The sequence below is a fragment of the Malurus melanocephalus genome, unplaced genomic scaffold (assembly GCF_030028575.1).
Source record: "Malurus melanocephalus ecotype Western Australia unplaced genomic scaffold, MMel_1.1 scaffold_496, whole genome shotgun sequence".
Lineage (NCBI taxonomy): Eukaryota > Metazoa > Chordata > Aves > Passeriformes > Maluridae > Malurus > Malurus melanocephalus.
In genome coordinates this window covers 163508-180094 of record NW_026623728.1, presented here as the reverse complement: position 1 = coordinate 180094, position 16587 = coordinate 163508, and the positions used below count along the sequence as shown (strand labels likewise).

General features: G+C 42.8%; 1 protein-coding gene across 1 annotated transcript in view; it reads left to right on the top strand.

Moving 5' to 3' along the window:
- MAP3K3 (mitogen-activated protein kinase kinase kinase 3) overlaps positions 1 to 16587 on the top strand; it is a 36959-nt gene that overhangs the window by 12737 nt on the left and 7635 nt on the right. Inside the window, exons 5-14 of the mRNA XM_057381180.1 lie at positions 452 to 551; positions 1603 to 1716; positions 4213 to 4333; positions 8637 to 8770; positions 9587 to 9648; positions 11274 to 11341; positions 11585 to 11677; positions 12898 to 13089; positions 14582 to 14730; positions 16445 to 16576. Coding sequence (XP_057237163.1) covers positions 452 to 551; positions 1603 to 1716; positions 4213 to 4333; positions 8637 to 8770; positions 9587 to 9648; positions 11274 to 11341; positions 11585 to 11677; positions 12898 to 13089; positions 14582 to 14730; positions 16445 to 16576 — 1165 coding nt within the window. The remainder of the gene's footprint in view (positions 1 to 451; positions 552 to 1602; positions 1717 to 4212; positions 4334 to 8636; positions 8771 to 9586; positions 9649 to 11273; positions 11342 to 11584; positions 11678 to 12897; positions 13090 to 14581; positions 14731 to 16444; positions 16577 to 16587) is intronic.

The following is a 16587-nucleotide window of genomic DNA, read 5'->3' as shown; positions in this document are numbered from 1 at the left end:
AGAAGATAAGCCTTCATGGGAAGGGGCTGAGGAAGGCAGCTCACACAAGGGCTTTTTAAAACAAAAACTGTGTCTCGTAGTGGGTGGATAGATAGGGATGGATATGGATGGATGGATGGATGGATGGACAGAGATGGATGGACAGGGATGGATGGACAGGGATGGATGGATGGATGGACGGACGGATGGATGGATGGATGGATGGACGGACAGGGATGGACAGGGATGGATGGATGGATGGATGGATGGATGGATGGATGGATGGACGGACGGACGGACGGACGCTTGGATGGACACATGGATAGATGGATGGATAATTGGGCAGTTAAGCCTTCTTTCCAAAGCACAGGTTCATCAATAATCCCAGGCTGGTTTGGGCTCAGCCATATCTGATTTGGCTGCATTGTCCAGTCCATCTCTGAGCTGAGCCAGCGATTCTCTTTGCTCCCAGGATTATCCCGTTTGTCCGTCCCGTGCGCTACGAAGACGTGCAGCAGAAAGTGAAAACGGCCTTTGGGCAGCCCCTGGACCTCCACTACATGAACAACGAGGTACTGAGCTATCAGTGCTCTCTGGATGACACCTCCTTTCCCCATCACTAATTCTGTATACCCAGAAATGTAATTTTCATGTCTTCCTTTGATACAAATCATTGTTGAATCCCTCATCTAAAGGCAAACGTGCTGATCTTGCTAAAGCATCTCACTGATGTGTATTGTACAAACATCAGCATCTTGTTTCCTTGCTCTGGTGTTGCTTAGSACACTCTCTTGGGAAAGTAAAAAAAACTGGAAAGTACTTTAAAAAAAAAATGAAAGTACTTTACTTTCAAAAGCAACTCTTGCAGGCCAATCTGTATCCAGTGAGAGGGTGGCTGTGGGCACTGCCATTGGAAAAGGAGGTGACTCAGGGAGCAGGTTTTGTCTCTGTTAATAATCTGAAGTATTTTGGTGGCTTTCTCATCCTGGACACACAGGCTTTTCCTTGGGTCTTTTTGTTGTGGTGTTGCCCTAACGAGAAAGATGCAAAACCCCATTCACCAGAGAGAGTGGAACAAAAATGAGAGTTCTTCATTAATAACATTCCCATTTTAAGGTGTGAGTGGGCTGTAGGAGAGAGGGTGTCTCAGCCTGATTTCATGGAGTCTTAGCAGCAAGTTTTAAATTCTAATTTGATTCCCTCATTCAAAGTCTTTATTTTTTTTCTTTCTACCTGAAACTTCATCAGCTTTCACTTGATCATTAGGTCTGCATTCATAAGTATTCTGAGACCATTTTCTCATCAGGGAGTCAGGGGCTGAGAAGTCTCTGACTTGTTCTTTGCAAACAGCAAATTCAGGTAGCAGTGAATTCTTTGGTGGGTGATGCTTTAGAGGAATTTGCATGGGGTCASCCTTTTCTCTGGCATGGGAGGAAAACCTCATAAAAAGGCCAGTAAGACAATATTGGAATGGAAATTTGTGGAAGAACTGAGCAATCAGAATCCTGATTCATATTCTGATATTTTTCTAATGTTTGTTTAAATACCTCTTGTAGAAGTAAACTTTTTTTTTTTTCTTTCTGTCTTTTCTAATGATTTTTTCCCTTGTTCTTTATTGTGCAGCTCTCCATTCCTTTGAAAAACCAAGATGAYCTGGATAAAGCTGTCGATCTCTTAGACCGGAGCTCAAATGTGAAAAGCCTGAGGATATTATTGCTGTCCCAGGACAGGAACCATGTAGGTAACAACTTCTGGCACTGCAGCAAAACAAAGCAAAGTTTACCTTTAAGATTCTGAAGCATGAACTGAGAGTAACAGGGATTATAAAATCACTCTTCCCAAATGTTTATCCTCTTGGCATTGGCTCAGCTATAGGTATCTTTTTGTGTTGTTTTTTGGGGTTTTTTTCCTGACTTCAGCAGCTCTTTGGGGACCAAAACATTGCAGCTTTTTAAGCTGTCACTTGAAAGTCATTTTATATCAAATACCCAGGGGCTGTAAGCAGAAAGCCCTTGATGAGTTTGGTTTGCAGAGAGCTTTTATTGCCTTTGATTAATAGCACAGTGTTGAAAACTCATGGAATTATTTTGCCTTTAGAGCACAGGTTKTCCTTGAAGACACTCTTTTAACACTTTTTTCCTTGAGTGAGAAGCCTGGGGACAGCTCCCAGGGATTTTTCAGATTTTTAGCCCTGATGCATCAAGCCTGGCTCAGTGGAACCAAGTTGCCTCTGCTAATAGTGGTGTACTCACACCTAAGATGAATTGGTTTGTGTCTTGATTCACTCTCCTCTGCTGCAGGTGGCCATGGCAGTGAGTATTGATGTAGTTTGCTTTTTTCAGCAGAAAAGATCATAATAAATCTTTGAATCAAGCTTCCATTTTAGACACTGAATGGACTGCAACCTGAAGAGGGCAAAAAGAGTCAGAATTTTCCCTTCTTCCTGATCTGTGCCTAGAAAACACAGTTATTTTTTTTAATTCAGAATTAAGGTCATGCAGCTTTTCAAGCCAAAGACCTCAATAGCTTAGATATTTGATTTGCAAATTACCACATTYTCCTGAAGAGTGTGACACAAAAAGCTGCTCTGTTGGTAGCAGCTTGTCAGTCTGGAATGCTCATCCCTATTCAAGTTCTGCAGGCTGAGAGCTCAGCTCTTGAAATAATCACACCTGTAATTCTTGGARCTGTCATGATAACCTAAACGTCCTTCTTGCTGTTTTTTTAATTTGATAATCCGTGGTAATGGGTTATATATATATTATTTGGAATAATCCAAAACCTTCAGGAGTGTTCACAGCCCTTTCCCAAATGATTGGGAATGTGTAGGAGGGGATGATGCTGTTCCTTGTCCTGTGCCCTTTCCCTGAGCATTTTTTGCTGCCTGTTCTCAAGACAATTTTTGGCAAGAAGGTTTTTGGTCTGACCTGGTGGAGTCAGAGTTGGTTCTGTGCTGTCAGGAAACAGCCTGTAAAAGATGGTCCCCATTTTTTTAGGTACAACAGTCAATTTTAGATTATTAGTCAATTTTTTTAGATACAGTCAGACAATCCTCTTTCCCAGCCCTCTGTTCATGTCATTGCCTTCAGGCTGCAGCCAGATGTCAAATGATCCCATTTAACTTTGCATAACCACWAAACACTTGGTAAATCTCACCCTGCACCAGCCACTGCTGCTGTTGTCCTTTTATTAGCTGTTTTTTCCTTTTTTACTCAAAGCAGAAACAAACAGCAAAGCTTTCARTAAGTGCCACTGTTTCCCCCTCTCTCCTCCAACTTCCTCTGCCTGACAGGAGAGCCCTCCATGGGATAAAGCCCATAATCCTGAAGGTTTCTTGGCTGCATGATCTCATCCCACTGAGGGAGCGGGAAGCATTATTTTTCCTGAAGTACAGGATGCAGATTTTGTTTTGGTTGTGCTCTTTTCTTTTTCTGGGGATGGAAAGGTGACTTTGGCACAAATACATAGAGAAATTAACTTTACAACAGTATCTGGATGCCTTTTACCAGGAACCCGTGTTTGTGACCAGTATTCAGATTAATTTTCATGTGCTTTTTTTTGTCACTCAAATAATTTTCAGAAGTCAGAATTTATTTCCTCTAGGTGTCTTCAGTTATGTTCTTTTCAATTAAATAGTTAAGATAAATTCTGTAACTCAAGAGGAGGGGAATATTGCACCTTCTTGGAAAACAAGGTGTGTTGGGTCAGGATTAAAATTGAAAGTGTATGTAGGTATAAAATTGAAAGTGTCTGTAGGTTTAAAATTGAAAGTACATGTAGGTATAAAACTGAAAGTGTCTGTAGGTATAAAATTGAAAGTGTCTGTAGGTATTTAGCCCTTCTTTAACACAGCATTTCATTTGACTTGGGGGAAGTTTCACACTTCTCATGCCTCTTCCTGCTTTGAATGAAATGAGGGCTCTGTGGAAAAATTAATTAGATAATATCCATGTAAGTTCAGGGAAGAATGAATAAATTCATCTTGGCATCTCCAGACTATGTTGGTGCTATTAAACACTCCAGAACTGAGTTTTGCTCAGTTAGTCTGAATTGTAAACCTTGCTCTTTTGCTGCCTTTTGTTTTTCTGAATTAATAAGATTTCAGCCTCTAGARCTGTTGCTCAGCACTTTCTCACTACTAAGCATAATATTTTTGAAACTGTGGCCAGGCTGCTTGAGCTCCTTCATCTCATTTATTTGATTATGTTTTATTTTTTCCATTTTACCCAACAGACCAATTCTTCACCCCATTCTGGACTGCCCAAACAAGTCAGGATTAAAACTTCCCAGTCTGTGGGGGATGTGAGCACACCCTACCAGCAGCCAGAACCCAGAAGTAGGCATCTGTCTGTCAGTGAGTATTTTGCCATTTCTGCATGAYTTTATTTGTTGAAATGTATCTTTTGGACACTAGTGTTTATGGTATAGCATTTAGGAGAGCCATGAGGAATTGAAAGGTTATTCTAGGACAAGGCAGTTCATTTTCAARAGCTCTTAATATGTTTACAATAGAATGTTTTAGAGTTCCTTGCTAAGTTGTGGAACAACTGAGGAGCTGCTAAAGGGGATGTCCTAAAGCCAGAGCCATTGTGGTTAGAAATTTGGAAAGCTGACGTGAGTCCATTAAGCTTTTTGTTTAGATTGGCAATTTCAGTTCATGAAACCTAGATTTAAATTTTTTTTTTTTTTTATGTTGGGCTTTGGAATCTGTCCTGACTCCTGTAATCAGGCGTTTTACTAGGAATTACTACTGCATATCCAATCAGTGTCCTATGTTTTGAATTGCCTAAACTTTCACTCTTGGAATTTTCAGGTGATTAGAGCACAAGACAAAATCAGGGATGCACWAAAGATCAGGAAAAAAATCAGAGTAATATGTACCTTTGTCTCATTTCTTTGRGTTTCTGTCAGCTCAGTGAACTCCTGTTTAGGAGAAAGGTCCATGTAAGACCTCTGTAATTTTTATGATTTCCATCTCTGGCAGATTTGTGTGATTTCTCTCAATTTTTATCTTACAACTTTCTGTATAACTGTGGAGCACAATTCAGATCTGTTCTTGAAGGATGCTCAGAGCTGTTATCCTTTAGATGAAAAACTAAAACATCTAAAACACCTTCAAGGATTTATAGGGGGAAAAAAAAGTCTGTGGTTTAGGATTTACTCCTTGGTGTGAAGTGAAAGTGCAGGAGCAAGGTGAGATGGTAAAGGCCAGAGCCTGAAATGCTGCTCTGTGTAAACTATTTCTGCTTCAGAAATGAGAGAAGGGAAATTTTGCTGGGAACGGAAGCACAGGATGGCTCTGTTTGTTACAACAGCTATTTTGGGGCTTGTCAGAGCTGGTGCCTCAGAGGACAGGTGATGCAAGAAGGCAGTACCAGGATTTGGGAGTGTCAGAGTTGTTTTGTTTGCAAGTTTTTCTCTGTGACAAAGGAGTGCTTCACTTTTGTTAACTCTGTAAACTTGGGGCAGAATTATTACATTATTTTAGATCAGTATTTGCAGTGCAAAGTAGCAAATAATAAATCAGATTAAACCACATTAATGTCTTCATTCTGGGTGCACTAAACCAGCCTTGAGTCTTGTTCTGAGCTCAAAGGGAAGAACTTGGGAACAAGACCAAGTGTGGGGCTGGTCTAACAAACCTGCTTGTATCCTGTGCAGTTTACTGATCCCCTTCTGTGCAGTTTGCTTTTCTGAAGCAGCAAACAAAAGTGCTGAAAGCTTGTGAAGTACGTGACTGAAACGGGGACAAAAAGAGTTGTCCCATCTTCCCTAAGTTAATAAGTTAAAAAGAGCAACATTCCTTGGTCCTGAGCAGGCAGTGGTATCCACRCACGTCTGAACGCCGTGTTTCTTTTTCAACAGACAAATTCAATGCCAAAAGTGCTTTATTTAAAATATATCCATATAATTTCTCCTTTATTGGCGTTCTGAGGTATCCAGATAATGGTGCCAAAGCCAACARAGTGTAGTGCATGTCTGTCACGGGTAAACTCTGTAGTAATAAGGGGTGCCTTCTGTACCCCTGTTACACTCTTTCCTCTTATCCCAGCTTATTTCTGAATAACCTGTCATTCATCAGTCAGGAAACCATTGGTTTTATTTTCTGAACATGTCAGACTACCAGACAGTTCATTACAAAGAGCTCCAGAAGTGTTCCAGCTCTSTCAGAGGTCTGCTGGTAATTTGGCAATAGCTCAGTCTCGTATCAATTTCTTCTTCCTTCTCTCTTCCTATATTTGATCTGGAAAAGGAATATGCCCTGTTTGCTGGTTTTTCAGGCATAGAGACTTTCCCACCTCATACCACATCACGCATTTAAAGCCCAAAGCAGTGTTCAACAAAAGCTTTTTGCAAGCAGGAGAGGGACCTGTTTGGTTCCTGTGCTCCAAAGAGCCTCGAGCCTGCTGTCACCAGTTCAGAGCTTTGCAAGAAAAGAAAACTTAAATTGAAAAAAAAAAAAAAAAAAAAAAAAAAAAAAAAAAAAAAAAAAAAGGAAAAAAAATCACTAAGCATTCTGGCAACGCTTGTGTTTTTTCCACTCACTTCCTTTGATATACATGGATTTAGTGCCGACTTCCTTTTCCTGCCCAGGGATGGGGCCTTTCCACAGCAGCAGCTGGGCCRGTGCCAGCGGGCCCTGGGCTCGCTCTGGCCAGCGGAAGGAGTGAAAGTGCTGCRGCCTGGGGCAGCCCCTGCACGCTGTGGGGTTATCCCAGCCCTGTTATCCCAACCCTGTTATCCCACCCCAGTTATCCCAACCCCGTTATCCCACCCCCTGTTATCCCACTGTGGGGTTATCCCAACCCTGTTATCCCAACCCCATTATCCCACTGTGGGGTATTCCCAACCCCGTTATCCCACCCCTGTTATCCCACCCCACTGCAGGGTTATCCCAACCCCATTATCCCACCCCACTCTGGGGTTATCCCAACCCCGTTATCCCACCCCCTGTTATCCCACTGTGGGGTTATCCCAACCCCCATTATCCCACCCTACTGCAGGGTTATGCCACCCCACTGTGGGATCATCCCACCCCACTGCGGGGTTATCCCACCCCCGTTATCCCAACCCCCATTATCCCACCCCCCCCGTTATCCCACCCCACTGTGGGGTTATCCCTGCCTCTCAATGTAGGGTTATCCCACCCCCTCTTATCCCACCCCACTGTGGGATTATCCCAGCCTCCATTATCCAACCCTCCGTTATCCCACCTCACTGCAGGGTTATCCTACCCCCTCACCTCCAAACAGCACAGGAGCCCTGATGGCTGCTGGGGAAATCATCTCTGAGCAGTAGATTGTGCACTTGACAATCTTGGACTTGATGATCTCCAACCTTAATGATCCTACAGTTCCATTAATCCCTTTTTTAATGTTGTTCACCCCCTGTGCACTCTAAGCCAGGCCAGCATGGTTTATTTTCCTTCTGCAGCCCCCTGAAAGGTGCATGCTCTGCTTTTCAACTCTCTCAAAAGTGTGTTCTGCTCTGCTTTTCAACCCTCTCAAACGTGTGTTCTACTCTGCTTTTCAACCCTCTCAAAAGTGTGTTCTACTCTGCTTTTCAACCCTCTCAAAAGTGTGTTCTACTCTGCTTTTCAACCCTCTCAAAGGTGCCTGCTCTGCTTTTCAGTTCGCTTCTCCCATCTCTTTGCCTTCGCTTTTTATTCCAGCAACTTCTATAGGAGAAATATTTTCCTTGGGAGAAGATTTGCTGATCTTTGCCCATCTTCCCTAGCACCTGGGTACACACAGAAAATTAAAAGACAGTGTTTTAAGGAGCACAGCTTGAGAACTGATCTTCACCTGCTGCCTCTGACTTCGTGGGTGACCTCAACAGGGCCACAGCAATTCTTGGAGCTCACAGTGGGAATTGGTGGCAGCTGCAGGTGGATAGATCTCTGCAAAAAGAGGAATTTTTTTTCTTCCTATGTCTTAAGTTTCATCTTGTTTGAGACGAGCAAGGAAGTAATAAACCCTGAGGGTGAAGTTTCTCTCAGTAGCACAAGAGGAACTCTTTAGATAGTGCCATGACTGAGCTGTTTTTCTCATCCTTTGGCCCCTAAACTTACTCTCTGTCCTTTATCTGTCTCATCCTATTAACAGAAATTGCAGGGTTGGCCTCTAAAACAGTGGTTTTGCCCAAACTTAACTGTGCAGTTTGATTTTTCACACAATAAAACGGAAATTTGGGGGTTATTTCCAAAGGTAACAGKGCTCCCGTGGGATACTGAAATTGTTGGGTGTCATGTAACTAGCTTAACTAGTAATGACCATCAGGAATGTAAATTATCCTAATGGATGCAAACGTATAATGAARGCAGAAGATTGGTTGCCGTGATGAGTGTTTTGTTTGGTGGAGATGATGCCCAAAAGCTTGGGATTCCTGGAATCCCATCTTCCCTGAGGTACAGAAATTATGCTCAGGAAGTTGAGCAGAAGAGGTTAGAAATAGTTGTTTCAGCAATAACCTTGTAGCATCTCAAACATCACTATGGGCACTCATCAAACAATTTGATTTTCCTGATTCCGCCTCTGCCCAAACCGCCAGGTTCTCTCTGGAATTACTGCAGCCATGGAGGTTTGGTTTTGGGGAAATGTTTGGGGTTTGTATAGATGCCTCAATCAGCAGTAGGATGAACAATCTGCTCGTTGCAGGTTCCCAGAACACGGGCCGGAGCTCACCCCCGCCTGGCTACGTCCCAGAGCGGCAGCAGCGCATCGCCCGCCAGGGCTCCTACACCAGCATCAACAGCGAGGGAGAGTTCATCCCAGAGACCAACGAGCAGTGTGTGAGTGTCAGTGTGGCTGGAAAACAATCCCACTTGTTAAGGAGCTCTGCTGGGGTCTAGGCACTTTTTTTCTTCCCCMAAYATTCACTGGTTGTGGTTGCATCAGCACATATAAAGTGGCGAGGCACAGCTTGTCTGGAAAGTTATCCCTGTCCACTTCCTCCAAGGACAACCTTGGAGCAYCCTGGTCTAGTGGAAGRTATCCCTGCCCATGGCAGGAATTGGGRTTGCATGATCCTTGAGGTCACTTCCAAYCYAAACCATTCTGGGATTCTAAAAGTGCTTCTTTGTGCATTTGAACAGCTTCAAAGTGTAGCTGGGTAAGTTCAGAACCTTTGTTGGGCTGCCAGAAGCAGCTCCCTGTTCTGGGCATTGCCCCTCCAGCTCTGACTGAGCACTTTTGGTGCTGTCACACTGACAAGGTTTCCTATTACCAGGTTTGTGTGACCCTCTTGCTTTTGAAACTCTGCTCTTCATTCAAAAAAGAGGGAAGTGAGGCCAAAGGGCAACTCACAGGTGGAGGCAGCACCACCAGCACAGACTGTTCCTGGGGTCAGYTGGGATCAAAATGTGGCACAAGGCTGACTAAAACGTGCATTTTTCACAGCAGAGTCCTTCAACAACTAAAGTTCTGCCTCAAATTTGATACAAACTTMATTTTTGTGGGAGATAAAGGAAAAATGTACATTTGAATAGGCTTAGACTCCCTTCTTCAGCTGGACATCCTGCTGGCAAAGCAGTGCTGGGCTCTGCTGCTCTGGCACAGCCTCTCTGGGCCCTGCACTGATGTTGCTGTGTGGTTTTTATGTGTTGTAGATGCTGGACCCTCTAAGCAGTGCTGAAAACTCGGTGTCAGGGAGCTGCCAGTCCTTGGACAGGTGAGCAGACAGGTACAAATGTACAAACCGGTGAGAAGGTGCGGATGGAGGGATGGAAATGCCACTTGTGTTGACACAAAAGCCTGTTTTCCATCTCAGAAATTTCCTTGGAGGGAAACAAAAAGTTATTTCCTACCTATAGCCCACATATTTTTTAAAGAGCATGAACTGTATCTCAAGGCTGTGTTATTTTCTGGCACAACAGACACCAACAAGCTGGTGCTTCAGTGGTATAAATTTTATTTAAGTTATAAATATAAAGTTCTGAAGCAAGCAGCCTGTGTGGAGCCGCCCCTCTGAGAACATCTGGCTGCAGGGTATTTAAATCTCTTTTAGACAAGGCTCTACTTGTTCATTTAAAAAATAAAACAACAAAAAAAAAATACCCCAGAATATGTTAAGGTTACAGAAATGGATCCTTGCACTAAGTTGCTACGTCCTTCAAGATCCAGAATTAATTCCTGAGGTAAACAGAGGGGACTCTTTCTTTGATAAAGGATTTGTTATAGGTTTATGCTCCAGATCTTTTTCTCCTTTTCCTTTGCTGCTGGTGTTGCTTGAGGTGCTGGTGGGCAGCCAGAGATTCTGTTAACTTCAACAACTGTGGCTTCCCAGCACCTGTAATATTGGACTTGAGCATGTTTTTAAGATTCCTCCAAGCTCATTCCTGTAGGTAACATACACTTTTATATCAAGCACTTGAGGTTTGGATTTATAGCCATTCCCTTCCTCCAATTTCTGGAATTACAWGGAAGCACTTACAATTAACTGTGTGTGTATGCATTTATTTACTTGAGGGGACATTGCTGATTTGTTGCGTGTTCCTTTTCTCCATTTTCTCTGCCCTKAATGAAGGAGGAGAGGAAATAAAAAGCCTTCCTGATTATTTGTTGTAGGAGTTGGGCATCATCTGGGGAAGCTGCTGTTCTTTGTGTGATAGGAAAAAAATCTCCCCTGGGAGTCTGGAAATTGCTTGAGGCTGCACCAATTACACTGAGTAACAAAAAGGTGCCAAGAGCATGGTTTTGGCACAGATGGAGTTTGTGTCATCTCTTCAGAGAGGTCAAAGACCTCATGCCCAGTAAGGGGCCAGACTCAGATTTTCTGAAGGAAAAACTGGGGAGAAAAACGAGGGTTGGAAATGGGGCTGTTTGTGTTTAGGCTCATGTGCTGCTGGAGAGAGGAGAGAGCACCCAAATTTCCATGAGAGGAACTCCTGCCCCTCGTGATGAATCAGATGAATCACGGGCAGAGGTCCYCATTCTTTACTGTCCTGCAAGTGGTGCCTTGTTCTGCTTTTCCTCTCAGCCTTGGTTTTACCTTTCCACTTGTAATGTCTGAAGGAATTGCTGATTCCACAGCGATTTCCACTGAGAAAACCACCACAAGTCWGGGGAAACACTGAATAAATGGCTCAAACTGCACAGGGAATACACACATTGGGAAAYAGCCTGCTTGGCTTGGGCTTAGCCTAACTTCAGCTTTGCAAATGCAGCATGAAATCATTGCAGGCACAGGGATTTGAAAATTCAGTGTTCAAATGTATTTTTTGCTTGTATTTAAAGCCCTTCTATGTTTTCCTTTTGTACACAGCAAAACTTATTCTTGCCTTCTTTCTCTAATAGTCCTTCTTTTCGGAAGTCACGRATGTCAAGGGCACAAAGCTTTCCTGATAACAGACAGGAGTTCTCAGGTATGTCTTTGGTACAAAGATTATTTGATCCAGACATTTTCAGCTCCTGGCTGGCCGCCCTCCCAGCTTGCTGGGATTGTATAAATAGAAAAACTGGGGATATGTTGATGGAAAAGATGTGGAGTTATTTATTGCCTCTTCCCAAAAACCTGCTGTTCCAGGGAAATTCTGTTGTTAGAAGTTAAGATTTTATTTTTTTGTTCTTTGAAGGAGCCTCACTTTTGTCTTTGCTTCTCCTTGCAGACCGTGAGAATCAGATCTATGACAAAGCAGGCAAAGGTGGGACCTACCCTCGGCGYTACAACGTCTCCATGCAGCACAAGGACTACAATGATGGTGAGTTGGTCTCAGACCTCCCATTCCAGGCTGGAAAAAGAATCTGAGGCAGTGGCAACCTCCACAGAGAAGTGTAACTCCTAATTGAAGAGCCTGGAAATGCCCTGGTCCTTGCAATTAGTGCTGGGCTTGATGCTGCGTGCATGGTGCCACATTTTCAGGGAAACTCGTGATGATTGTTTGTAATTCTTTGTTTACTTTGTAATTCTTTGCTTACTTCRTCCTTTCTGGGATTATCTAGGCTGGCTAGGGAGTTGTGGACATAATTGTTAGATTTAGAGCAGTTTCCTATCTCAAAGATTCATTATGCTTTGCTAATTTGCATTGCAGACTTGCTKCTGGATCTTTAAATATAGCAGGGGCTTAAAGAATTACATTTCTGCTCGTCAGGATGGCTCGATTTAAATGAATCTCTCAAAATTTCATGAGGTGCAAGTTGGCACAATCTTTGTTTATGGTTTTTATTTGCAAGTCCACACATCTAGAAAGTATTTTTGTGTGTAGTTGTTAACAAGATTCGGAGCTTGTGCTCAGAGCCTGGAAAGCAGATTTTYCCTTTGGAAGGCAAGTTTAGATCTTCCAGCACTGAGGGCATTACAAAGTGTTCTGTGCCTTCTGCTTTGGGAATGATCCAGAGCTGTACTGAGCTGAGGCAGCACCAGCCCTGAGCTGTTATATTTTTTGCATCTCAACTGCTTGGCAGTAGATTCTGCTCCATGGGAACAGAGCAGAACACRGGGTTTTTCTCCTTTCTCCCTGCTGCTCAACCCCCAGCCATCACAGAATCACAGATTCACCAGGGTTGGAAGAGACCTTCAAAATCTTCGAGTCCAACCCCTGCCCTGACACCTCAACTAAATCACAGCACCAATTGCCACATCCAATCTTTTTTTAAACTCATCCAGGGGTGGTGACTCCACCACCTCCCTGGGCAGCCCATTCCAGTGCTTTATCACTCTTTCTGTAAAGAATTTTTTTTCCTAATTTAATAAAATTTAATAAAATACAATAAAATTTAATATAATTTTATTAATTTTAATTTAATAAAATTTAATAAAATTTGATTAATTTTAATTTAATAAAATTGAATAAAAAGAAAGAAATCTTTTTCCTAATACCCAACTTTTCCTAGTATCTAACTTCCCTTGGCGCAGCTTGAGACTCCGTCCGCTCCTTCCACCTGCAATCCTTTATTTGAAACAAATCCCTTTTTCCCCCAGGCCGCAGGACATTCCCCAGGATCMGACGTCACCAAGGGAATCTTTTCACCCTGGTGCCCTCCAGTCGTTCCCTGAGCACCAATGGAGAGAACCTGGGCCTGGCTCTGCAGTACCTGGACCCACGGGGCCGCCTGCGCAGCGCCGACAGCGAGAACGCCCTGGGCGTGCAGGAGAGGAACATTCCCACCAAATGTAGGCACCCACTGGGGAAATGTCTTTGGGATTGTGGGCAGGGAAGGTTTGAAGGAGCTCCAGACCCAGTGCAATGCCATCATCTGGTTTTAACAAGCCAACGTTGCTTTAAGACTTGTTTGTCACACCCGCAAAACTTTTTCTTCTCAGATTTCTTCTTTCTTCTTCTTCTTTCCTTCAGAAAGCACTGCAAATTCAACTAAGCAAAAAAAAAAAATTATCCAGATGATCCTCAGGGTTCTTAAAACAGATGAGCTTGTTTATTTTCTTGCTACCGTAACATTTGCAGTCAGGCTTTTGGGTTGCAGTTATTTTACTAGTTGAAAGCTGGATGTATTGCTCCTTTGTAGAAGAATGTACTTCTGTATTTATAGCATCCCTGAGCTGTTTTGTTGGACAATTTTCTATTATTAAAAAAAAAAAGAAATGGAACATAAATCATTATTGATGGACTTCAGATATCCCATGGAGTTATTTAAGGATCAAAATTAAGCGTTAGGTTGTAGCAGAGTAAGGAGCAMACTAAAATACTGACTGGCAGTAAATCTGATTAAATTAGACATGGCAAAGCTAATCTCTCAGCTCTTCTGTATTTTCACACTGTCCAGATGGCTGGTTCCTGCCTTTGTTTTTAGAGTTTCTTGTTAGATACAATATAATTGGATGCATTGCACTGCAGGATTCTGGTAGTGTTGCTTTCAAATTTGGGGTTAAAGCACTGATGTTTGAGTAACATGCTTTGGGATTAAGGGCAGTCTGGAAAACTGGGCTCAGGTATTAATCTCTGGGTCAGGAGATTGCTGCTTCTGGAATGTGAGGATTCGTAATTCCTCTTTGCCTGGGTCTCGTGGATATTTTTATTATTAAATCTGACTGTTCATCAGGTAAAGAAATACCCATGCTGTGCTAATGTGGCCCCTACTTTATCAATGTCTGGTAGGGAATTACAACTTCTAATCTTTCTGCTTAGAAAGAGCCTTGTAGTGAAATACTTCCCACAGAAGCAACTCCAAGCTAACTTGGCAAAGAAACTCAGAATAATGTCCTTTGAGTTGTCCCAGGAGCTTAAGTCATCCCAGCTGGCTGGGATTGATTTAGCAAAGCTGATCCAGCTCTTCTTCATCTGATGCATGTGGTAACTACAGATCAAGGGTTGGAATCTGCTCTTTAATTGCTGCATCATCCCTTAAGGCAGTGATTTTGTGSAATCCACCTGCTGGTGGAATGAAATCTCCCCAACCCCATGGAATAACTTGTGTGTAAAACACATTTGTGGTGTCTGATTTTGATGGGAGATGCTGAGAGTTTGGATGTTTGSATTCTGTTCAGAGCTCTGCCATTAAGTCTTTATTTTGGAGGAGCAGCTCGTGTTTATTCAACTCCAGAACAGAACACCTGGTTCAATCCCAGTGTGATGGAGATTACTCCTTGAAAAGAGAGCAATTAATGAAAACAATTAATGGAAAGAGAGAATTATTGCTGTTCCTTTCAGCTCCAAGTGCCCCGATAAACTGGCGCCGGGGAAAGCTGCTGGGCCAGGGCGCCTTYGGCCGCGTGTATTTGTGCTACGACGTGGACACGGGCAGAGAACTCGCAGCTAAACAGGTCCAGTTCGACCCAGAGAGCCCTGAAACAAGCAAGGTAACTTATCTCAGCTCCTAAAATCCTCTGAGATCCTGTACAATGTGTCTCTGTCTTGTCCTTGAAAGCTGGTGTCTTATTTAGTTCATACTAAGGTTTCGAGAAGAACAGAAGTCATTTAAAAATTACTCTTCTGTGTTGTTGACTTCAGCCTGAAACTAAAATCCRTTTTCTGGCTTAATTCCTGGCTCTCCCTTCTCTGCTTTTTTGGTTTGTTGCCAGGTTACTTGAGGAATACTAGCCTGCCCTGGTTAGACATGGATGTAAATGAAACTAAACCCAGCAAGAGTAGGGTTTTTTGGGTTTTTTTTTTATTATTTTTTGAACAAAAAAAGCTGCTTGCACATGCAAACCCCATCTCTGGGTTTATATGGTACACACTGTATCAAGTGCATTAATTACAAATTTTCACTTCTGAATTCTCCATGTCCTCAAAACAAATTGAGCTGTGGGATGTAAATTCATCAAGAAGAGGGATGTGACAACACTTTGGGGACAGTGGAGATGGGACAGGCACCTTGGAATCGTGGGACAGCTCAACTCCCTGCACAAGCAGCTGGAATGGCTTTTGGGTTCTTTGCTAGTGGWTTTTAACAATGTACCAGTTTCCCAATATTGAGCAAATTCACTTTGAGCTAGAACAACTGATCCATGAAGATTTAATTAYTCTGATTTTATAGGGGATATCGGTGCCAGGATATGTCCTAAATTGGGAAGTTCTACCGTGYCTCTGTTGTAAATCAGACAGTCACTCTGAGCCAAGAAAGAACAGGCTGGAATATATTTTGAAGGCACTGAAATTGCAAACCTTAAACTATTATTTGGTTTGATCAGGCAGCTTCCTCTGGTTCCATGTATCCCTGCAACATCCAGGTTCTTGCTCTAAGATTCTTTATCCTTTCCCAGAGTGAGAGAGCTGAACCTGACACCTTCAGGGCTAGAAAGAGTTAAGTGGGACTAATCCAGGAGAAAACATTGTTCCTTTTTCCATAAATCCTCATGCTTTGGTACCTTTGATGTTCCTCCTGTTCAATCCCTGGATTCAGCAAAAACCTGATACTTTTTCTGGGCAATAAACATCTGTGATTCCATCTGAAATTGTTGGATAACCTCTTTGCACTGTGATACCTTGTTGTCTGTGGCAAGAGCAAAGCAAAGAATTAGCTTCATGTGCAGAGCTGCAGATTCTTTGAATTAAATAGGAAAGGAAGCAGTTTGTAGGGTTGATTCCAGTAAATCATCTGAATCAGAACAGGACTGGCTGACAGTCTGCACCTGCAGTTTTGCTTTTTAATGGTTGAGATTCCAGATCTCTAACTGGATTCAGAGCTGTTTCATAGTTAACACTCCCTGCCCTCAGCTTAGTGAGGTACACCTGAATTATGGGTGAAGAATCCTTTCAGCTAAAACCATGCAGCTGAAAGAATCAAGGCAAGAAACAAAGTTTTTCTGGTTCTAAATCCAATATAGGATACTGCTTGTGTTCCATCAAAGCTTCCACACCAATATTTACCTGCTGATAATAAAGGGTATTATCATAATAATTATTATAATCATAATGAAGGGGAGGCACTGKTAATGTTTGCCTTTTCCAAGAAGCAGATAAATGATAAACCAACCCCATGGATTGCACTTTTCAGCGCAGGCATATTCTTTTTTATACTTCTTATTTTATATTTCCTGGGGCTGCAAATTCTCTTCTTCCCATCCATAGGAAGTGAGTGCTCTGGAGTGTGAAATTCAGCTGCTGAAGAATCTCCAGCACGAGCGCATTGTGCAGTATTACGGCTGCTTACGGGACCGAGCAGAAAAGACCTTGACCATCTTCATGGAGTACATGCCAGGGGTAAGAGCAGC